A 24102-nucleotide genomic window follows, 5' to 3' on the forward strand; every position below is an offset into this window, starting at 1 on the left:
CAGGCGTAAAGATAAGGGCCACAGGCGTAAAGATAAGGGCCACAGGCGTAAAGACAAGGGCCACAGGCGTAAAGATAAGGGCCACAGGAGTAAAGATAAGGGCCACAGGCGTAAAGATAAGGGCCACAGTGCTGGATAAGGGCCACAGGCGTAAAGATAAGGGCCACAGGCGTAAAGATAAGGGCCACAGGCGTAAAGATAAGGGCCACAGTGCCAGATAAGGGCCACAGGCATAAAGATAAGGGCCACAGGCATAAAGATAAGGGCCACAGTGCTGGATAAGGGCCACAGGCGTAAAGATAAGGGCCACAGGCGTAAAGATAAGGGCCACAGGCGTAAAGATAAGGGCCACAGGCATAAAGACGACCTTACCTTAACTCTGTCCAGCTTGCCAATATAGCCCTAAAGGCGAGTTTTGTTTAATCCACGTTAATCTGCGATTGATTCGCATTCAATTTAGCATGTTGGAGCATTTTTAGCTAGCGCCGCCAGGCCGCGATCACGTAAAAAACGGCCCGTGCAGAACCAGTGATGTTCGTCACTCACCGCGGCTAAAGGGATAGCGTCCCGGTGGGAGGCCCTCCTCTGGGGGCCCCGGAGCTGCTGCGTCCGGGGGAGCGGGTGGATCCTCCGGCCCGGGTTTGGTGACCGCCGTGAGGGGGAGATGGGGCAGGACCCCGGGGCCCCCGAGGGCGGAACGTTCCGGGATTACTTGAGACACCGGCTCCTCGAGTCCAGATGGGTCTGCTGAAATGATTGATTGATTGATTGATTTATTTTTATGGACCTTTGACGTATAAGAACACACACAAAAAAATATATATATATTATTTCAAACCGAAAATAGCGACCGACGCACCGTCCCACGCGTTTGACGTCGACACCGCTGCCTGGGAGACGCTGGCGCCCACAGGGGCGTGCACGGCAACGACAGGGGAGTGCACGCCGGTGGGAGGGGCGTGCACGTTGCCCACAGCCTCAGAGGTTCTCTGTTCCTCTTCAGTCCCGTCACAGTCTAGCTGGGAACCCTGCTGTGCACTGGAGAAACCACCTGCATGCACGCACGCGCACGCACGCACACACACGCACACGCACACACACACACACACACACACACACACACACACACACACACACACACACACACACACACACACACACACACACACACACACACACACACACACACACACACACACACACACACACACACACACACACACACACACACACACGTTAAGAGTCATTATGAAACACTGCAGTGACCTTTAACCTTTCAGCTGCTCTTGAGAGAATGGACTGTTTCTGACCCAGGCCAAGTCATTGATTATTATTTATAGCTTCAAATTGACATATTATGGTTGTTCAGTTTGACCCTCCAGTTTTGGAGATATGGCTTATAGAGTAATGTCTTGCAGAGAAACAGTGAGTTGAGAAAACAGGCTTGAAAAGGTTCACTTCTGTGGTCTCTAACATTACACCTATAGCTACATGTTTAAGCATTTATTTCATATGTACAATTTCAGCTCTGACACTTATTTCAGACATGCTCTAGTAGTATGTGAAGAGTCTGCCTGTGCTATTAACTCATTTTGGATTAAAGAAGAAAAATATAAATGCAGTTATTCTCCTCTGGTGAAAAGATGGAGGTTTGACTGTGTCCAGATATTATCTGGACAAACATGTATGTAAATTATGTAAGTGTGTATATGTGACTAGGTTTGACTGAGATGAGTTTACATGAGTTAATAGCACAGGCAGACTCTGTCAGAGCTGAAATCGAAATGTAGATATGAAATGTAGCTAGGTGTAATGTTAGAGACCACAGAAGTGAACCTTTTCAAGCCTGTTTTCTCAACTCGCTGTTTCTCTGCCAGACATTATACTCTATAAGCCATATCTCCAAAACTGGAGGGTCAAACTGAACAACCAATATGTCAATCCAATGGCAGTCCCTCAGTCAAATGTAGTCACATATATTGAGGATGTGTATGGGATGTGTGTACCTTGGTCTCTGCCAGTCCCGTTCACTGTAGCATCTTCTCTTCTCAAGTCCTTGGCCTCCACACCCTGTTTAGACAGACACACCCTGTTTAGACAGACACACCCTGTTTAGACAGACACACCCTGTTTAGACAGACAATATAAAACAATCAGGTTAAAACAAACTAAAAAAATAATATATATAATCAATACTCAAAGATAAAAAACAGAAACAATGGATATGGATGACATCACGGATACAGATGACATCATGGATGACATCACGGAGGGAGGGCGGTGCCCGGTGCGTGCGACGGAACAGCTGCTCTGCCCTTTAACAGGCAGACAGGTGACGTTATGCCCCCCCCCCCCCCAGGGAGCTATTTTAGACGTCCACATAAAAGCGCGTGGGGCTCCCGCCGCTCCGCTCCACTTACGTCCCAAGATAGACCGCCCCCCCCCCCGCCCCGGTAGACCCTAAATATACACTGCATCCCCCCCCAGCCCACCCCCCCCCCCCCCCCTGAGCCCAGTAACAACCCCCCCCACGTCCCAGACAGACCCTGCCCTACAGTTACCAACACAACATCACCATCAGAGAGTGGGTTAGATTAATACATGGAAATAGTTATAGGACAGACAGACAGACAGACAGACAGACAGACAGACAGACAGACAGACAGACAGACAGACAGACAGACAGACAGACAGACAGACAGACAGACAGACAGACAGACAGACAGACAGACAGACAGACAGACAATCACACCTAGCCGTTAATAGCAGATTTGAGAACGGATTAATCACATTAAAATAAATATCGTCGGTTGTGCTGATTAGTGATTATAGACAGAGTTCTGTCAGAGCAGCAGAATTATTGGCTTCTAGGAATGGAACACAAAGGGCAGGTCCGCGCGCACACACGCACACGCACACACACACACACACACACACACACACACACAGGGCCATTATGCAGGAGGCATGCCAGAGCACCGCAGTATGTTATGAGGGATTAGCGGTGGGTTGATGGGCTGTCCGGTAGCCACTTCATCCACTTCAATCAGCACATCACAAGCACAGAAGACACACGTGTGCGTGTGTGTGTGTGTGTGTGTGTGTGTGTGTGTGTGTGTGTGTGTGTGTGTGTGTGTGTGTATCATCCCTTAATGTATAAGACTATACATATAGATCTGATCATGACCAGACAGACAGACAGACAGACAGCTGCAGTGACACATATATATATATATATATATATATATATATATAATAGAACAACTCTGTAGGCAACTTTAGGAGGATGAAAAACACATAAGAATGAAAGTATTACACAAGTTATACAACTTCTCACTTTGGGTCCCAATGTATTTTCCGCACACAGACACTCACTGACAGACAACTCAAGTTCAACACACGACACACGACACACGACACACGACACACAACACACAGCACACTGCACTCACTGACAGACAACTCAAGTTCAACACACGACACACGACACACGACACACGACACACAACACACAACACACAGCACACTGCACTCACTGACAGACAACTCAAGTTCAACACACGACACACGACACACAACACACAACACACAACACACAACACACTGCACTCACTGACAGACAACTCAAGTTCAACACACGACACACGACACACGACACACGACACACAACACACAACACACAACACACAACACACTGCACTCACTGACAGACAACTCAAGTTCAACACACGACACACGACACACGACACACGACACATAACACACAACACACAACACACTGCACTCACTGACAGACAACTCAAGTTCAACACACGACACACGACACACAACAAACAACACATGACACACAACACACAACACACGACACACAACACACAACACACAACACACTGCACTCACTGACAGACAACTCAAGTTCAACACACAACACACAACACACAACACACGACACACGACACACAACACATAACAGAAAAGGTGGAGATTCTGCTCGGCTTTCTGCTTTCTTATACCTCATTCTTATATATAGCAGCTGCAGGTCGAGTTCAATTAAATCCAATCGAAATGTCACGTTAATCCAACGAACGTCACAATAATGAATAATCCAAGCCGACACAAACCAGAGCTGGTTTCTGTCTATAGCTCTGGTCCATAGCCTTCTATATACTGCTTCCATTCTGCAGTAGAAGGCTATGTGGACCAGAGCTGGTTTCTGTCTATAGCTTCGGTCCATAGCCTTCTACACTGCTTCCATTCTGCAGTAGAAGGCTATGTGGACCAGAGCTGGTTTCTGTCTATAGCTCTGGTCCCTAGCCTTCTATATACTGCTTCGGTTCTGCCCTGCTGCAGTAGAAGGCTATGTGGACCAGAGCTGGTTTCTGTCCCAAAGTGCCGGCCTGGGAAATGTAAGACTGCTTGCTGGTTGAAACGGGTCCTCAAATCATCCTCAAATGGAATTATAGGCTTATCAGGCCAAAGGTATTATTGTCAGGATGTGATCCAAGTGTAGGACCCAAATGCAAGGAAGTCAGAATCAAGTGGAAGTTTATTTTAAGGAGGTTTGCAGGAGAGCAAAACAACCATCAAACAAACAGACTTGGAACTCAGGTTTACACGACGATAAAGAATAATCCAACAGAGAACACAACCAAACACAGGGTTTAGAATCTAAACCCTGTGTCCACCTGTGTCCTGTTAATCTAAACTTTAGATTAACAGGACACAGGTGGACTCAAATCAAATCAACACCAGGATTGGCTGAGGGGGAAAACAAGACACAGGTGATTGGCTGAGGGGGAAAACAAGACACAGGTGAAACAAAGAACCAAAAATCAGGGAAGGTGAGACAAGGCAGGAAACCAACTACAAAGATATAACAGGAAACACAAAGCATCACTTCAAAATAATATTCAAGAACACCATAGCATGACTTCAGAATAAGTTTCAAGAACAACCGTGGTTAAACCGTGTTTAGCTTCTCCTTGTCTTCTCTTAGGCTTTGGAGACGGTTTTTCGAAACCAATTTGAAATCCGTTTTTGAGACATAATACTAACTCGTACTACTATACGATTATTGCCCAACTCCTATCTACATGCCGGTCCGGCATCGTCATAGGACAGGTGTATTTCCTGTTTACATCCGGCAGTTTTCTGAAAAACCCCATGTTTCTCTATGTCAACTGCGGTTTCATGTCAAGGACTCCCAATAATGTATGTAATTGGCCGCCGACCCCCATCTGAAAATAGGTCGTCCCCCGCGTGGTAGATCTGCTATTTTTCAATAAAAAGCATGGAATACCAATGTGTATAATTACAGGAAACTCCCGTTAAACTTTTCCAACAACCTCCGGTAAACTCCCGATTTGTACCATCACACCTGTATATTACCGGGGCAGCGGTGACCGAACGGTTTTTCGGAGCGGTCTTGATACCGGAAGGTCGCCAGTTCGAATCCCCGGAACCGGCACGTTAAAATGAAGTTGCCCTTGAGCAAGTCTTGAACCCCTACAATTGAAATGTTCTATGAGCATGGGGTGTGGCTGTAAACAAGCATCTCGAGCTTAGTCCACTAATTCCCTGCAGGGTAAACAAAGAACTTTTGTTTTGCTTTGCTTTACCGTATATAATTAACTGTATATGCTGCTAAACTTACGGGCAAAATGCCGTACCTCCTCTTTTAACGCAGTTTTTAAAGCAGGCCCGGCGCCACGGGGGGGTGCCAGAGGGTGCCCAGCACCCTCCGTTCCAAATTCTGCACCCTCACTTTTATGTACATACAGCGTAGTTTTACTATATAAAAATTAGATGTGCACCCTCAGTCCTTTCATCCTGGAGCCGAGCCTGGTTTAAAGTGTAACATTAAGGGTTAAGGGGGGGGGGGGGTTAAAGGACAACTTTAGTTTTTTTCAACCAAGGTTCATGTTTTAGGTTGTTATTAGAGAAACTAAAAGGTGAGTGTTCATTTTCTTTCATTTGCTGCTTTCTTTTGTTTTAGGGATTTTAGCAGTTTTTGACAGGGGGGCGGGGACATTCGAGCATGGGGCTAAATATGTATTTTTTAACTGAATGTGTCAAACTGACATATTGAGCCTCTACACACAGTATAAGCCTTCCCCCAGTAGGCTACCTTCACATTCAGTAGATCCTGTGATCTTCTGTGGCCAGATGTAATTTCCTGACGTTTATTAGGACTATAGTAAACCATAAAAAAGGAAATCACCATAAAATTGTGTTAAAAAATACATATTTAGCCCCATGCTCGAATGCCCCCCGCCCCCCTGTCAAAAACAGCTAAATTCCCTAAAACGAAAGAAAGCAGCAAATGAAAAAAGATTAAAACTCATCTTTTACTTTCTCTAATAACAAACTAAAACATGAACCTTGGTTGTCCTTTAAGCTGCCGGCCCGGGCGGGGTGACATCACCGGGGAAGGAATGCTGGCTGGCAGGGTGTGTGTTTCAGAGAGCTACTGTTGGGACAGCAGCACCGTGGAGCCCACACGGAACACATGACAGGACAGGACAGCTGCTCTGCTCTGGGACGGGCCAAGGAATTATACTGGAGAGGCTTCATCTGCACCGTGGGGCCTTTTAGATGGAACTCTTTAATAACTTTCCATCTGCACCGTGAGGCCTTTTAGATGGAACTCTTAACTTTCCATCTGCACCGTGGGGCCTTTTAGATGGAACTCTTAATTTTCCATCTGCACCGTGGGGCCTTTTAGATGGAACTCTTAACTTTCCATCTGCACCGTGAGGCCTTTTAGATGGAACTCTTAACGTTCCATCTGCACCGTGGGGCCTTTTAGATGGAACTCTTAACGTTCCATCTGCACCGTGAGGCCTTTTAGATGGAACTCTTAACGTTCCATCTGCACCGTGGGGCCTTTTAGATGGAACTCTTAACGTTCCATCTGCACCGTGGGGCCTTTTAGATGGAACTCTTAACGTTCCATCTGCACCGTGGGGCCTTTTAGATGGAACTCTTAACGTTCCATCTGCACCGTGGGGCCTTTTAGATGGAACTCTTAACGTTCCATCTGCACCGTGGGGCCTTTTAGATGGAACTCTTAACGTTCCATCTGCACCGTGGGGCCTTTTAGATGGAACTCTTAACGTTCCATCTGCACCGTGGGGCCTTTTAGATGGAACTCTTAACTTTCCATCTGCACCGTGGGGCCTTTTAGATGGAACTCTTAACGTTCCATCTGCACCGTGGGGCCTTTTAGATGGAACTCTTAACTTTCCATCTGCACCGTGAGGCCATGTGGTTCCGTCTCAGAGTTACAGACCCATAAGAGTCCATTTGGTTCCAAACTAATATCATTAAAGGGTAAGACCACTTTTTTTGAGGTTTGGGTTGTGTAGTTACTTTGCCATGATGCAACTCCAAATGTGGACAAGAAATAAAAAAATTACTGCTCCAGTGATTAGAAATTGATAATTCAAAATATGCTCCTCATTGACTTACATTGTAGCTAAAACAGCTCTCAAAGACACTCTTTTAGTACGTAAACAAACACAAACAAAGTTGATTCAGACAATATAGAGCATCACCAAAACTCATGTGGTTTTATTTTTTCATAAAAATGTTATCTTCCTGTTGATTTGTCCAATTTATTGGGAAGAAACTGGATCCGTGGATCCGGATCCAAATCTTCAAATAGTAAAATCAACAGGAATCTAACATTTTTATGAAAAAATAAAACTACATGAGTTTTGGTGATGCTCTATATTGTCTGAATCAACTTTGTTTGTGTTTGTTTACGTACTAAAAGAGTGACTTTGAGAGCTGTTTTAGCTACAATGTAAGTCAATGAGGAGCATATTTTGAATTATCAATTTCTAATCACTGGAGCAGTAATTTTTTTATTTCTTGTCCACATTTGGAGTTGCATCATGGCAAAGTAACTACACAACCCAAACCTCAAAAAAAGTGGTCTTACCCTTTAAGCTGGGGGACCCCTTGGCACTCCCTCAAGGACCCTCTGGGGGACCCCGGATCCCAATTTTGGGAACCACCGCCTTTTACAAGGTGCAGTCCAGTCCAGTCCCGCCCCACCCGGCCCGGCCCGTCTATTCCATGCCTGGGTTTATTTCCAACCAGACTGTATTCATGTGATGGCTATTCTTAACTGATCTCAGTGCCTTCGAGTACATTCACTGAAAGGTACCTAAGAATGTTAATGACGTTTAGAAGATTTGGAACACTTTCCCGGGGGTCTCTATGTGTGTTACAGTGGGCTCACTTCCTTCCTGGACTATACAATTCCCATAATGCCTTGGTGCACTGCTCCTCCATGTGGATAGGGCTGTTTTACAGACAACATGTAGTCCAGGAAGTAAGTAAGCCTGCAGTGTCGATGACATCAGAGACACTGGGGCTCACTGCTACAATCTAAAATATCTAAATATTATATTACACACATAAAGACCCCCAGGAAAGTCTTCTAAAGGTCATTAAATGCAATCTTGAGGTATTTCTTCTTGACTTGAGAGTATTTCCAAATCCCAATACCTTTACTTATTTCTACTACTACTACTACAACTCGGAGCCAAATATTGTACATTAATTCATAAAACTTTACTTACTAAAAGTAAGGGGGGGGGGGGGGGGGGGGGGGAGCGTTGAGGACCCCTGAGTTGGACGACGACTTCACCACTTGTCAACGTATCTATCCGCTGTAATGTTCATGATAAAATATCATGTATTTATGTACAGTATGTTTGTCTGTCTTTTTTGCCTCATAGGAATATGGCCCAACGAGCGGCCCGGTAGAGAATTCCCCATATTTTTTCCCCCCATAGACTTTTCATAAAGTACAGTATTTATTTAAAGACATTTAGGACTCGGACAAAGACAACTTGGATCATGGTGACACATCATGACAACACACACAATATGTTGGACCAAACAGATAATTACAAAGAAGAAAAACAACAAAGAAAGTTGTTGTAACCTGCCGTTTCTTTTCTACTTTCTAATTATTTGTTTGGCCCGAAATATTGTGTGTGTTGTCATGACTTGTCACGACAAGAGTTGGCTTCGTGTACGACACTTAAAAGGTCTTTAAATAAATTAAATAAAAACTGCCTATGGGGGAAATGCATTGCGTTTTCATTTCCTGGGCCGTTCGTTGTTCTGAAAGGGGGAGGAGGGACTGCGCCGCTCTATTGAAGGGAAAAACAACAACAACAACAACCCAAAAAAAAAAAAAAAAAAAAAACGTGTGGGATTAAAGTACTCACGTTGACCTGCAGGGCTGCGTATCGCTTGGTCCTCCAGGGTGGGGGGGTTCCGGAGTCCGCCGGGGGGGCGGCGGGACCCGTAGAACCGCTACATCCAGAGGGACCGGTAAGTCCAGTGGGGACAGTAAGTCCAGTAAGTCCAGTGGGACCGGTAGGACCAGTGGTACCACCACCACCACCACCACCACCGGGACCTCCAGAGCTCGGACTGGACTCCGGGAGCGAGGCAGAGGCAGCGGCGCCGGACAGAGTGACCCGCGGGCCGCTCTCCTCCTCCTCCTCCTCGGACACGACCGCCGCGTGTCCGTTCTTCTGCGCGCCGCGGTCTCTCACCTCGTCCTCCTCCTCCTCAGAGGGGGGCGCTGTTGTCCTCTTCTGGGGCTGCGTCGTCACCGTGGTCGTCCCGGGGGGCGCAGGGCTGTCACCATCCGTCACACAGACGACAGTCCATCAAACCATTTAAAAAATACTTTGGAGTTATTGTGTGGCACAATAACTCAATAACAATAACTGGTGTTGGTGCCAACATGAGTTATTGTGTGGCACAATAACTCAATAACAATAACTCACAGCAATGACTGGTGTTGGTGCCAACATGAGTTATTGTGTGGCACAATAACTCAATAACGATAACTCACAGCAATGACTCATGTTGGTGCAAACATGAGTTATTGTGTGGCACAATAACTCAATAACAATAACTCAATAACAATAACTCAATAACGATAACTCAGTCATATCAACGTCATACTATATTTCAGTCAATGTCTGAGTGTGTGTCTGTGTGTGTCTGTGACTGCCGTAGCTCCTCACCGCCTGCACCGATCGCTCCCACTTTTCACACAGGCATTGACCATATGAATATGGAGGTCTTAACGAAGCCCTTTTTTTCCAATTTAACCAATTATAAATGAATAGTGAATTTATTAGTGAATTAAAAATGCGAAAACGCAGTACCCCCCGTGGCCACAAGGGGGGGCACAATAACTCACAGCAATAACTGGTGTTGGTGCCAACATGAGTTATTGTGTGGCACAATAACTCAATAACAATAACTGGTGTTGGTGCCAACATGAGTTATTGTGTGGCACAATAACTCAATAACAATAACTGGTGTTGGTGCCAACATGAGTTATTGTGTGGCACAATAACTCAATAACAATAACTGGTGTTGGTGCCAACATGAGTTATTGTGTGGCACAATAACTCAATAACAATAACTGGTGTTGGTGCCAACATGAGTTATTGTGTGGCACAATAACTCAATAACAATAACTGGTGTTGGTGCCAACATGCAAGGCACCAACCTGCACAATAGGAGCAATCAGGGGTTCAGAGTTTTGCTCAAGGACACTTCGACACTAACTCTGGGGGAGGAGCCCACATTGGCGATTATGCAAAATGTGCGATTATCTCAAATAATTGCGATTACTTGACTAAAAAAATATTCTGACAATTTCGTCAATTTCGTAACTAGACTAAAATGTTAGGAAGGGACTAGTAGTGGACAAGAGATCCAGTATCATTTTACACTTGGTTTGCATGCTGAAAATAGCCAATCTACAAGCTCACAACGTGTCGTGCATGAGGGACGCGTTGTAGCTGGAGCTTGTAGATCGGCTATTTTCTGCAAGTGTAAAAAAATCTGTCATTACGACGGCATCAAGACACTTACCCGGGTAGGTACCCTCACATGTTCTCCCCGTGTCCCCTAGGTAGGTACCCTCACAAAAAACATGCAGTAATCCTGGTCTCTAAACTGCCTCCCCCTGGCCAGCCGGGGCGCCTGATGGAGGGGAAAGGAACTGGTTGGAATAACGTGTTCCTTCCACGCGCTACGTCCAACCAGGGAAACTCCCCCCTGTCAGGTGTCAAAGGAGCATCTTGGACACTCAGGCATGAAGGAAGCATGAGTTCAAGTCCGTTGCTCTCCCCTTGTCCCCCATATATGGGGACTAGGTTGGTCTCCCCTTGTCCTCCATATATGGGGACTAGGTTGGTCTCCCCTTGTCCCCCATATATGGGGACTAGGTTGCTCTCCCCTTGTCCTCCATATATGGGGACTAGGTTGGTCTCCCCTTGTCCCCCATATATGGGGACTAGGTTGGTGGAGGGTGTGTAGAGCCCAGGATCACATTAGATGATTGACACACTGGGGTGAAAAATGGGTTACAAAATCGTGGGATAGAAAAAATAAATATTTAGAAGGAGAAAAAAACAGACCCCTACCCGGTGGTCCCGGTTGTCGCGGCGGGCGTCCCCGCAGTCACCAGGCCGTCCACCAGGGCGGCGAGCGCGTCCAGCCGCGCCCTGAGCTGCCGGTTCTCCTCCTGCAGCGCGGCCACGGCGAGGCCCAGCGGCGCGGCGGTGGCGCGGCAGGCCTCGGCCACGCGGCGCTCCGTGCGCTGCTTGAAGGCGCTCACGTCCACGTGCACCTCGTGCACGGCCGCGCGCAGCGTGGCCTCCAGGCGGGACACGGCGGACGACGACGACGTCGTCGTCTCTTCTTCGACGCCATCGACGGCGAAGAAGGAGGAGGAGGCGGAGCCGACCGGATCCGGATGGTCCATGGTGGCGGGGGGGAGGGGGGCGGGGGGGGGGGATTCCGATGGGACGGTCCGGGATGATGATTTGACGCTCACTCACATTCACCGGATCACTGGAAAAAACCGGGTCACTGGATCACCGGATCACTGGAAAGACCGGGACACTGGATCACTGGGAAAACCGGGACACTGGATCACTGGAAAGACCGGGTCACTGGATCACTGGAGAGACCGGGTGACTGGATCACTGGAGAGACCGGGTGACTGGATCACTGGAAAAAACCGGGTCACTGGATCACCGGATCACTGGAAAGACCGGGTCACTGGATCACTGGGAAAACCAGTGACCCATTTAACCCATTCTGACCTGAGATCAGATTCTAAAAATGTCTTCTTCATCCTGACAGTTTTCTGAAAAAAAGCTATGTTTCTACAGTACGTCAGTCGTTCTTCGTTTTTTCTAAAATAGCAGACCTACAAGCTCATGAGCTTGTAGGTCTGCTATTTCTCAATAGCTAAAGCATAACATATTGCTAACACCAAAAGGGGTCCCGCCCAAAATGGGTTAAAGTATATAAGTTATATTCCACCGTTACTGTCATGTTCTTAGCTTACGCATGTTTCATGGTAAACTACTATAAACTGTGTGATTCCTTACTTTTAGTTCCTGCTCTGGATTAATATTAATATTATTATTTAGCGTCTTCTAAATGCCTAAATAGCCTTTTTAAACAGAGTTGCAAAGTGCTTAACAACGTCAAATCAAACAGTGAATCATACAATCATGAACAAAACTTAACACAGCAACACAAGCGACACCAAGTTACAGTAGTTAAGTGAAAAAAATAGATTCTGCTGCTATAGGCGAGTTTAAACGGCTTGTCTATATATATTTAAAACAGAGATTTGAAAAATGTTTCTGGAGCTACAGTGTAGCGTACCTGAGGTCCGATAGGAGGCTGTTCCAAGAAGACATAACATACAGTAACCCCAGCAGAGCGCTGTTAAATCCGTCCCGCTTTGGGACCAGACTCCTGGCGGTAACCCTAGAGCCCTGCCGTCCACTAGCCGCTCAGTTAGACAGACAGTCCACCAGACGGTCAGCCAGCCCTGAAGAGACAAGCCAGGAGAACCGGAGTAGCTTCCAAGTTTAGGAAGAGGTTCCTAAGTTTCAGCCAGCCAGTCAGTCAGCCAGCCAGTCAGTCAGTCAGCCAGCCAGTCAGTCAGTCAGTCAGTCAGCCAGTCAGTCAGTCAGTCAGCCAGCCAGCCAGCCAGTCAGTCAGTCAGTCAGTCAGTCAGTCAGTCAGTCAGCCAGTCAGTCAGCCAGCCAGTCAGTCAGTCAGTCAGTCAGCCAGCCAGCCAGTCAGTCAGTCAGTCAGTCAGCCAGTCAGTCAGTCAGCCAGTCAGTCAGTCAGTCAGCCAGCCAGCCAGCCAGCCAGCCAGCCAGCCAGCCAGCCACCAGGCAGTGGGACGGGCGCCAATTTTCGCCAGTGATAAACCCCTTATCCCAAAACGTATTATTATTAATATTATTTTTTTACCATTTTAAAAAACATATTGAAATTCTTCAACAATAGCCGATCTGCATGGTCACGTTGTGAGCTTGTAGATCTGCATGGTCACGTTGTGAGCTTGTAGATCGGCTATTTGAAACTATTGAAAAATGTTTTTTCAAAATAGCAAAAATAGAGTCCTTGGTTCGTACAGACAGACAGACAGACAGAAAGATTCCTGGCATCTCATTAAAAAATCCCATGTAGATAGCTCTTTCAACGTCTCTCTCTCTCTCCCTCTCTCTCTCTCTCTCTCTCTCGTCCAGATAGACACGTGGCTGAGTTTATTTATAAGTCCATGTCGTACCACACACACACACACACACACACACACACACACACACACACACACACACACACACACACACACACACACACACACACACACACACACACACACACACACACACACACACACACACACACACACACACACACACACACACACACACACACACACACACACACACACACACACACACACTAACCTAAGGCAGGCAGGCAGGCAGACAGACAGACAAGGAGCAACTTGGACACTCAGGCATGAAGGAAGCATGAGTTCAAGTCCGTTGATCTCCCCTTGTCCCCCATATATGGGGCCTAGGTTGCTCTCCCCTTGTCCCCCATATATGGGGACTAGGTTGGTCTCCCCTTGTCTCCCATATATGGGGACTAGGTTGGTCTCCCCTTGTCCCCCATATATGGGGACTAGGTTGCTCTCCCCTTGTCCCCCATATATGGGGACTAGGTTGGTCTCCCCTTGTCCCCCATATATGGGGACTAGGTTGCTCTCCCCTTGTCCCCCATATATGGGGACTAGGTTGCTCTCCCCTTGTCCCCATATATGGGGACTAGGTTGGTCTCCCCTTGTCCCCCATATATTGGGACTAGGTTGCTCTCCCCTTGTCCCCCATATATGGGGACTAGGTTGGTCTCCCCTTGTCCCCCATATATGGGGACTAGGTTGGTCTCCCCTTGTCCCCCATATATGAGGACTAGGTTGGTCTCCCCATGTCCCCATATATGGGGACTAGGTTGGTCTCCCCTTGTCCCCCATATATGGGGACTAGGTTGGTCTCCCCATGTCCCCCATATATGGGGACTAGGTTGGCCTCCCCTTGTCCCCCATATATGGGGACTAGGTTGGTCTCCCCTTGCCCCTCATATATGGGGACTAGGTTGGTCTCCCCTTGTCCCCCATATGGGGACTAGGTTGGTGGAGGGTGTGTAGAGCCCAGGATCACATTAGATGATTGACACAGTATAACTCTATGGGGACACAGTATAACTCTATGGGGACACAGTATAACTCTATGGGGACACAGTATAACTCTATGGGGACACAGCATAACTCTATGGGGACACAGTATAACTCTATGGGGACACAGTGTAACTCTATGGGGACACAGTGTAACTCTATGGGGACACAGTGTAACTCTATGGGGACACAGTAGCGCTAATAAACGGTGACATCATCGTTTCTCAATATCTACAGATAGTCAGATATATTGCTGTCAGGTGAAAACCTTGTATGACCAAAACCATTCCTTTACAAAATATATAATAATCAAAAATACATAAAATTGTTAAAATAGCCTATCTACAAGCTCACACTGCATCATATTCATATCTTCACACGTTGGGAGCTTGTACATTTGCTATTTTTTTTAATTCTGTGGACCACCACCACCACACATATAAAAGCTGCTGGTAATAATATGACGAAAGTCATGGACTTAATAACAAAAACAAAAATTGATGCAAATCAATTAATTACCAGCTGCTGCTGCATTATATCTCCAGAATTGTGCTATTATATGACATGTATATATCTGTGTCTGTTTATGTGTGTGTGTGTGTGTGTGTGTGTGTGTGTGTGTGTGTGTAAACAACAACAGGATCTGTCCATGTGACTATGTAAGTGTGAGTCTAGCCTAGTATAAAATGGAACTAAAGGACCCTAGAACAAACTCTGAGACTGTCCAAATGGACTGTTATAGGCTCATTTAATAGCACAATTCTGGAGATATATATTTGCAGCAGCTGGTAATTTATTGATTTGCATTAATTCTTGTTTTATATTTAGACAGGCTGATTTAGATCGCGAGTTATTAACATTTTAATATTTGCGTTTGGTTAAATTCCGATAAGGCATTTGTATGGCCGATTATCATATCATCATATAATAATCATACTATAATTCAGTCAATGTCTGAATGTGTGTCTGTCTGTCCGAAAATAATTTATTAATAATGAATTAGAAATGCGAAAATGCACCCAGGGTGCAGTGCCCCCGGCGGCCACATGGGGGGGGGGGGGGAGGCAATATCTCACAACGGGTAAAAAGGACTAGTACTGTAAATCAACGAATCTGTAAAGAGGTAAAAAGCTTACCTGCAAGTAGGCGAGGGACCGTCTCTCCATCATCTCCATGACCAGACCCACACCGAGTTCGTCGACCATGGGTATGGCACCCCTGAAGAGCCCCATGACCCTTACGGAATACGGGCACTCCGCCGCACACACCATGAAGCCAGCCTCTCTCTTCAAATCATCGTCTGAGTGCAACCTGAGGACGACACATGATGAGTTGATGACATCGTACACATACATGACAACCTGAGGACGACACACGATGAGTTGATGACATCATACACATACATGACAACCTGAGGACGACACATGATGAGTTGATGACATCGTACACATACATGACAACCTGAGGACGACACATGATGAGTTGATGACATCATAACAACGACTTAAAGAATGATGAAATTTGGATATTTTTTTGCCTTATGATGTTAATGGTATGGTCACATATTATGCTAATAACTCACATTTCCACATGTCCATGTTTTTAGACACCTTTAGAAACCTTTATTGCTGAAGAAATGTCTTGCTCGATTTAGTACCCCCATTTTTTATTATCTTACTAAAAGATTGCAGCCCCCTGACATACATGACACTGGTTGATCTGAAGATGTCGCATTAGGGCTAACCGTCCCTTGAAATACAGAATCGTCCCTAATTAACTAAAACTATCTCTTACCCGTTATCATCAATACCTAATATTTAATCTCTTACCCTTTCCTAATATTTAATCTCTTACACGTTATCAATACCTATAATATTTAATCTCTTACCCTTTCCTAATATTTAATCTCTTACACGTTATCAATACCTAATATTTAATCTCTTACCCATTATCAATACCTAATATTTAATCTCTTGCCCGTTAGCAATAGCTATTTGTTTAACGGCCACGTCAAATCCCCACTGACGATGCTTGGCCTTCCAGACTTGACCAAATCCACCAAAACCAATCAAAGACCATGAGTCCTGTTCAAAACTGGTCTCATCCATCACTTTCAGAGCCATCACTTTCCGATTGACCGCATCAGGCAGGGCCATCGTTCACTGGAGAGAGAGAGAGAGAGAGAGAGAGAGAGAGAGAGACACAGACAGACAGACAGACAGACAGACAGACAGACAGACAGACAGACAGACAGAATGATTATATCTATATCTTGTCATGCCTGTTGTGTGAAAAAGTATAAATATACATGATTTATTTCAAATGGGGTGCATGCGTGCGGGCGTGTGTGTGTGTGCGGGCGTGTGCGTGCGGGCGTGTGCGTGCGTGCGTGCGTGCGTGTGTGTGTTAGTGTGATGTCATTGTAAACTGATTGAATCAGAGTAATGTGTTTAGCATGCACACACACACACACACACACACACACAGATTGTAGATCTGCTATATTTTCAAAGATTGTGTTACATTGAAACCTCCAGTAGACAATGGAACTATAATAGACTATAATAGACAACACACCAGCACGCCAGGGACCAGAATACTTCAAACCCAAACAATTAGTAAAAAATAGAACCACAAAACGCGTCTTAGAGATTAAACAACAAATAACAGCCAGAACCAGCAACTGCATTTACTTAATCACATGTGAAAAATGTGGTTTACAATATGTCGGAGAGACAGGTAAAACAATAGGTACTAGGCTGGGACGACACAGATACAATATTAACAATGCCAAAAAGACAACCACAAGATTGGTGCAACATTTCATGGCGCACGGCATTGAAGCTCTAAAATGCGCTGAACTTCAACACAATCCTAACTGGACAGTTTTAGGACAAAGACGTTTTAATGAAAAACAGTGGATTAAGAACCTCAACACGGATTTTCCTGGAGGCTTAAACATGCCTAAAATCAGATCTTGAACACAACAAAACTTAAACTCAGGATTAAACTGGAGAAATCTAAAAGTGAAAGGTACTGAATACTCGAAACATGAGAAAGGGTTATTTTAACTTTAACATATGGAGTACGTTGAGCACTTGTTCCCCTTTGAGTAATACAATGTGCTAAATTTCTATTAATCTGAAGTAGTTTAGTGTATTTAATTAATCCGTGCTCTATCATCTATCGTTCCATTTACTCAAACAGCTTGCCTTGAACGTGACTGCATCCGACGTCATAAGTGGGCGGGCCCAAAAGTTTTCTCTCAACTTTTTGTAATGGCTGCCGGTTGCTCGCACTGCGCGCGGTTCTATTTACTGTAGGCTATTAAACATAAATTCGGCAGGGCCGGATCTAGCCTGCACCACTAGGGGGGGCAGGTAGAATATTAGGGGGGGCGACTTGTCTTCGCGGCAGAATTTTTTTTGGGGTGTCAAATCCCCCCAAACCCCCGAAATGCATAGAAAACTATGCTATGATCATATCAGTTCATCTCCATCTATCTACACTACCCTCTGCATTAACCCGGGCTTGGGACCGGCACAGGCTTGTGCCCTGCATTTTCTTTTCCTGGGCCCTTCCTCAAACCCTGTATATTAAATACACTTCCCCCACCCACCATTAGATCTCCACATATGGAGCTGACCCATTCTGACATTCCATATGTTGATCTGACCTCATCAAACCCTATCTACTCAAGGTATGCTCCATATATGGCCAGACCTCACCAAACCCTGTAGACTCAAGACACTGCCCCCGCTGCCACCCTTAGATCTCCATATATGGAGCTGACCCATTCTGACATTCCATATGTTGATCTGACCTAATGAAACCCTGTCCACTCAAGACACGCTCCATATTATGGCCAGTACAGAATTTATTCCATATGTTGATCTGACCCCCCCATGCCAGCCCCAAATGGCTGTGCTGGAACTTGTGGCCTGCAAGTGTGTACGAATACTGAAGAATTGATATTGATATGACAGTGATGATTATGATGATGTTCATTGGTTAGAGTGAAAGACAGATAATTCTTCATTTTTCCCGTATGCTTTATATATAAAAAAAAGTTTTTTTCGTTCTGTGAATCTATAGTTGGTGTCTTTGAAGGCTGATAACTGCAACTAAGCTACCACTTGGGAATTGCTATCATGTTGAAATATTATCTAGGACCTTTTAAAAAAAACATGATAGCATTTGCCACCTTGAATGTCCCTCACTAGTGAAAATCCTGGTCCAATAGTATGGACTAATAGTGTTCAAGCCTCTGGACTAATATTGTTCAAGCCTCAGTCTGGACTAATATTGTTCAAGCCTATGGACTAATATTGTTCAAGCCTCTGGACTAATATTGTTCAATCCTATGTTTACATCATCCGCAACGGCCACTGCTGGGCTGGGAAGTGGGAACAACGGGGGCAGGTGCTTGCAACTAGAATAACTACTGGTACTATAGTTGGGCTTGGGCCCGGGGGTTAGAGTTTGTGGCGAGTCGAGGAGCAGTACCACCCGACGAGGGGTTGTGATTCTGTCTCTGCTGTAAAGTGTACACTCTCCCGAGTCCCGACCGGCTGGAGCTGCTGCTAATCCCGTAGCACTGCCAGCCGCAGCTTCGCTGCTATAGTGGTAGGTTTAGCTTTAGCAACCAGAAATCTGCGCATAGTCGGTTGGTTCATTTCAAATGACAAAAGAGAGCGATAGAGAGACAGAGCGAGAACGAGAACAACAAAGTAGAAAGTTGGAGAAAGAATTTCGGTGATAAGACGGCGGAAGAAAACTGAAAACTGTAGTTGAGCATTTGACAGGCAGTGTGACTGTCTGTGTCCGACCGTGTGCTGTGTGGACCGGCGTGTATATACACAACAAGCAAAGTGAAGCGACCGATCTGTCTAGCGCACATGAACACCAGAGATACATTTTGTGTATTGTACTATACGAAAGTTACAGGCTTTCACTGTTATAAATGCAGGTTCATGTTGATAAACTGCGTGAGCCACGCATGTTTTCCAGTGAACAATTGAGCTTGTCGGGTGAAAACGTAGTCTAGTCTCCTACCTCTTTCCCTGTGCAGTCCTCCTGCTGCGTGGTGTCTTGTTTTATTCCAAATTAATCTGAAAAGTCCTTAATTCAGCAACAGCTTCCAACAACAACACAAGACGCTAACTGACGCTATCATGTCTGAACCCATGCACAGCTGGGTGACGACTCTCACTCTATCACCTGTAGTCAATTAAACATCGTTAAGCTTGCTTCCCTATTTAACAAACTACAACTACAACAGAAAGTGTATATATCATTTTGAATCCCTATACAGAGTTTAAAATTAACTTAAACAACTGCAGCAGTGAGTGACATGAGCTATTTGTTTTTTCCTTAGACAATTTAATGAAGACACGGGCCTGAATGGGATAATCTTATCTGTGTTAGGGTGAGAGTTTCCAGGAAATAAAACGTCTGGGTTTCCGAGGCTAGGGTGAGAGGGTCCCGGGCCATTTCAATATGATTTTCATCTCTGGACTGGAATGTGTAGGCCTACAATATTTGACAACATAGCTACTTATCTTTTGTTATTTAAAGCTGTGATTATTTATTTAAGAAGCACTGTTCTGAACCAGCCTAGAAATAAATTTTAAAAAAATGTAATCATCCTTAACTTTTAAGCTAAAATAATTAACCAGGGACTTAAAATCATTGTTTTAATTGATTCATTTCGTTATTAGTTGTGTTCATAGGCCACATACACAACCGTTTTAAAGGTCTCAGTTAGTCAGTTGTGCCTCAGAATACTTCATTGTTTTATCAAGTATAGAGAGACTAGTCTGGACAAACTCACAGCATGGTGTCGTTTTAATATGATATTGAATAAAAGAAACTTCTTCAGTATGTTTGGCACAACATATGTGAGCAGGCTTTCTCTGTAATGAATATGAATACATTCAACTGTTCAGAAACCGGTCCTTGCATGATGCTGACAAGTTTGATAAAGCAAAGATATGCCACGGGTCTGGAAACAACAAAGGCATGAAGTAAAAGAAAGAAAAAAAAAGAAGCTATGTTTCTATGTCAGTGGTTCTTCGATTTTTCAAAAATAGCTAAAGCCTAACATAATGGTAACACCAAAAGGTTTTCCGCCCAAAATGGGTTAAATACATCTTGGTATATTGCATGTTGGGACATTTTAATGTGTGTACGTGCTGATATCTTGTATGTTGGGACATTTTAATGTGTGTACGTGCTGCTGATATATTGTATGTTGTTGGGGCATTTGAATGTGTTATGCTCAAGGGCCAGACGGCATTCCAGAGAAAAGGCTCCACGCAGCTCTTCTGTTCCACCGTCTGACTGGCCACCCACCGAACAAGCAAAGCCTGCTCCTGTCACCAGTGCCTCAAGTATGTCTGTCTCTGGCTGCATGAAATTATTTCATTCCGATTTGCGATTTGCTGCACGCAACACCAGTGCGCAACTAAGTGTGTTGTGCTTGATTGTCTGAAAATCATTTTCCATCTTGGCTTTTGTTTTGCTTTAACACCTGAACTCATTAGACCTATTATTTTGTGTGTGGATTTGCATCATGCGCAACCATTTTCCATTATTGTCTTTGCAGTGGTTGGTTCGTGTTCGTAGTATCATATCTCCCCCGGGCCCGGTTACACTAAAGGCCCTGCTCAATCACCACATCGAACTACATGTAAGTATCTCCACTCTTAACACTGTTCTAGTTTTAGACCTATTGTTTTGTGTGTGTGTGTGGAGTTGCATCATGCCACGGTACAACATAACCCAAAATATGCTATAGTAGCAGCTATATATACCAAGGTTAAGCCATATATTTTGTGTAAAGTTTCTGTAATATGTTGGCTATGTGGAGGATGTCCATCCTCATTGCTAAGCGCCAAAACGTGTCTTCTGTTTCCAGGTCGCTGACGCTGCCCATAATATGACTTGGCCGTGTAAGTTGTGTTCAGTGTCCTTCACTGGCCGAGCACAGTTATTTACACATTATAGGCTACAGCACAGTCAATGTTCAGTCCACTGCCATGCCTGTATGGCCATTGCATGTGCACATTTAAGACACTTAGTGCACTGGGGTCACATTTATCTAGGAACCACACTGCTGAAAGTAGCAGTAGTACAAGTCAGAGTCTGGAGCATGTGTCATTCAAGTGTCCTCTGTGCACATTTGAGCAGCCCTTTTCCGAATCTGAGGTTCTCTATCATTTGAGAAGGCATTTAAAAAGTCACGAGACAGTGGTGTGCCCACACAAGGACTGTAACTACAGCACCAATGTAACAAGTATACCTTCAATGGTCATAAAAGTAAAGAACACAGATCAAGTCTTTCTGCAGACTTTTGCAGCTACATACTCAGACATGAACATGTACAGGGTCTACCAGGCACTAGTTCAGAGGTCGCTTGTAGTAGTTCAGAGGACACTAGTTTAGGGGTCACTAGTGAACAATCTCCAGGTCACCAGAATACAGAGGAAGATGATACTCAGTGTGATACTGACAGACTGACAGACTGAACGTTTACGCCGTGACGGCGTAAACGTCTTTAAATGAATACTTTTTGAAATGTCTATGAGGACAAATGCATTGGGAATCATTTCCTGGGCCTGGCGTCGTCATGAAACACTTTACTAAGTCAGGGGTTCTTCTAAATGTTTGCCCCCAGGTCCCCTGGGGACCCCCAGACATGCTCTGGCCCTCTGCCCCGCCCACCTCTCCACCACCAATACAAACTGACCGCTATACAATAACCTTAACCCATTTTGGGGCGGGAACCCCTTTTGGTGTTAGCATCATGTTACGCTTTAGCCATTGAAAAATAGAAGATCTACAAGCTCGTAGCGCGCCACTCGGTGGCGCGCTACGAGCTTGTAGATCTGCTATTTTTTTTTAAATCGAAGAACGACTGACATAGAAACATAGCTTTTTCAGAAAACTGTCAGGATGTAGAAACGGCAAAATGGCGAAAACGCATCATAAATGAATACTGAAACCAGATATAATCATTAAGGAACGTTTATGCATGTCACTCATGTGCGTACTACTGTATGTAAACTGTTCATTTACATTTTCCTTTTCGTTAATATAGCCTAATCTGGGAACCCTGAGAAAAAATAAAATAGATCTACAAGATCAAAAGATTCTGCTATTTTCAAAAAAAGATTTGTACACATTTGAAAAGGTGAAATGGCCTTTCGGTGTGGAGTTTGCATGTTCTCCCCGTGTCCCCTATAGGGTAGGTACCCTCACATGTTCTCCCCGTGTCCCCTAGGGTAGGTACCCTCACATGTTCTCCCCGTGTCCCCTAGGGTAGGTACCCTCACATGTTCTCCCCGTGTCCCCTAGGGTAGGTACCCTCACATGTTCTCCCCGTGTCCCCTAGGGTAGGTACCCTCACAAAAACATGCAGTAATCCTGGTCTCTAAAACTGCCTCCCCCTGGCCAGCCGGGGCGCCTGATGGAGGGGAAAGGAACTGGTTGGAATAACGTGTTCCTTCCACGGGCTATACGTCCAACCAGGGAAACTCCCCCCTGTCAGGTGTAAAGGAGCAACTTGGACACTCGGGCATGAAGGGAGCATGAGTTCAAGTCCGTTGCTCTCCCCAGGTTGGCGGAGGGTGTGTAGAGCCCAGGATCACAGTAGATGATTGACACAGGGGTGAAAAATGGGTTACAAAATCGTGGGATAAAAAATATATTAAAAAAAAAAAGAAAAGGTGAAATGGAACATTCTGCACCATGAGTACTTCCAACTCTTTGTGCTTTACTTAAGAGTAACCTTTAAGACGCAGACACTATTGTACTTTTTACTCGAGTACATTTTGAATTCCAGGCTTTTACTCGTACCGAGTATTGCTATATATGTTGCAGTATTGATGCTGCAATATATAATATAACTAATAGTAAAAAAATATATAAAAAAATACTGTGTACTTTTTCCACCATGGCTATGATGATGTCACAGTCTGCTGATGATGTCACAGTCTGCTGATTATGTCACAGTCTGCTGTCGTCGTCACTGTCAGTCGCTGCAGCTACCACAGCAGCACTGCAGGGGGAGACAGAGGGCAGACCATCACAGACACTGTTCATTAAATGGGTGAAAACAGCCCTCAGCTATTCCTGGTAGAAGTACTATTATACTACAAAAACACACACCAACCTGGACTCCAAACAGTCTACTACTACTAGTAATAGTAATAGTAATAGTACCTGGACTCCAAACAGTCTACTACTACTAGTAATAGTAATAGTAATTGCGAATGCAGTGAGCAATTACTATGAGACCTAGCAGATCATGTCTGCATATACAGTAACAGCGGGACAGACACACAGACAGACAGACAGACATGATCTGCAGGGTCTCAGCTGCGTTCGCTTCCCGCGTTTGCGCGTCTTACTGGTAGTAATATTAATAGTAATAGTAATAGTACCTGGACTCCAAACAGTCTACTAGTAATAGTAATAGTAATAGTAATAGTACC

At 45.1% G+C, this 24102-nt stretch overlaps 2 protein-coding genes across 5 annotated transcripts in view; both read right to left on the reverse strand.

Moving 5' to 3' along the window:
* Nucleotides 1–15778, reverse strand: part of LOC308326546 (uncharacterized protein) — a 30447-nt gene extending 14669 nt beyond the window's left edge. Inside the window, exons 1-7 of one of the 4 annotated variants that reach the window (XM_080779481.1) lie at nucleotides 15742–15778; nucleotides 12736–12904; nucleotides 11478–11991; nucleotides 9249–9666; nucleotides 2007–2070; nucleotides 860–1051; nucleotides 547–747 (exon numbers count right to left, since the gene is read on the reverse strand). In XM_080779481.1, the coding sequence (XP_080635607.1) occupies nucleotides 547–747; nucleotides 860–1051; nucleotides 2007–2070; nucleotides 9249–9666; nucleotides 11478–11818 (1216 nt within the window). In that variant the 5' untranslated portion in view covers nucleotides 11819–11991; nucleotides 12736–12904; nucleotides 15742–15778. Of the gene's footprint in view, nucleotides 1–546; nucleotides 748–859; nucleotides 1052–2006; nucleotides 2071–9248; nucleotides 9667–11477; nucleotides 12131–12735; nucleotides 12905–15741 lie in introns of those variants that run through there. The other 3 variants (XM_080779480.1, XM_080779482.1, XM_080779483.1) reach the window with 3 other exon arrangements.
* LOC308327708 (G protein-coupled receptor kinase 6-like) overlaps nucleotides 11923–24102 on the reverse strand; it is a gene marked incomplete at its 3' end in the record, with an annotated part of 30249 nt that continues 18069 nt past the window's right edge. The window contains exons 16-18 of the mRNA XM_080781233.1: nucleotide 24102; nucleotides 15742–15966; nucleotides 11923–11958 (exon numbers count right to left, since the gene is read on the reverse strand). The exon at nucleotide 24102 is cut by the window's right edge and continues 134 nt beyond it. Of these exons, the coding sequence (XP_080637359.1) occupies nucleotides 11923–11958; nucleotides 15742–15966; nucleotide 24102 (262 nt within the window). The remainder of the gene's footprint in view (nucleotides 11959–15741; nucleotides 15967–24101) is intronic.

This window comes from Protomyctophum bolini (assembly GCF_963924005.1).
Source record: "Protomyctophum bolini genome assembly, chromosome: 13".
NCBI classification, from domain to species: domain Eukaryota; kingdom Metazoa; phylum Chordata; class Actinopteri; order Myctophiformes; family Myctophidae; genus Protomyctophum; species Protomyctophum bolini.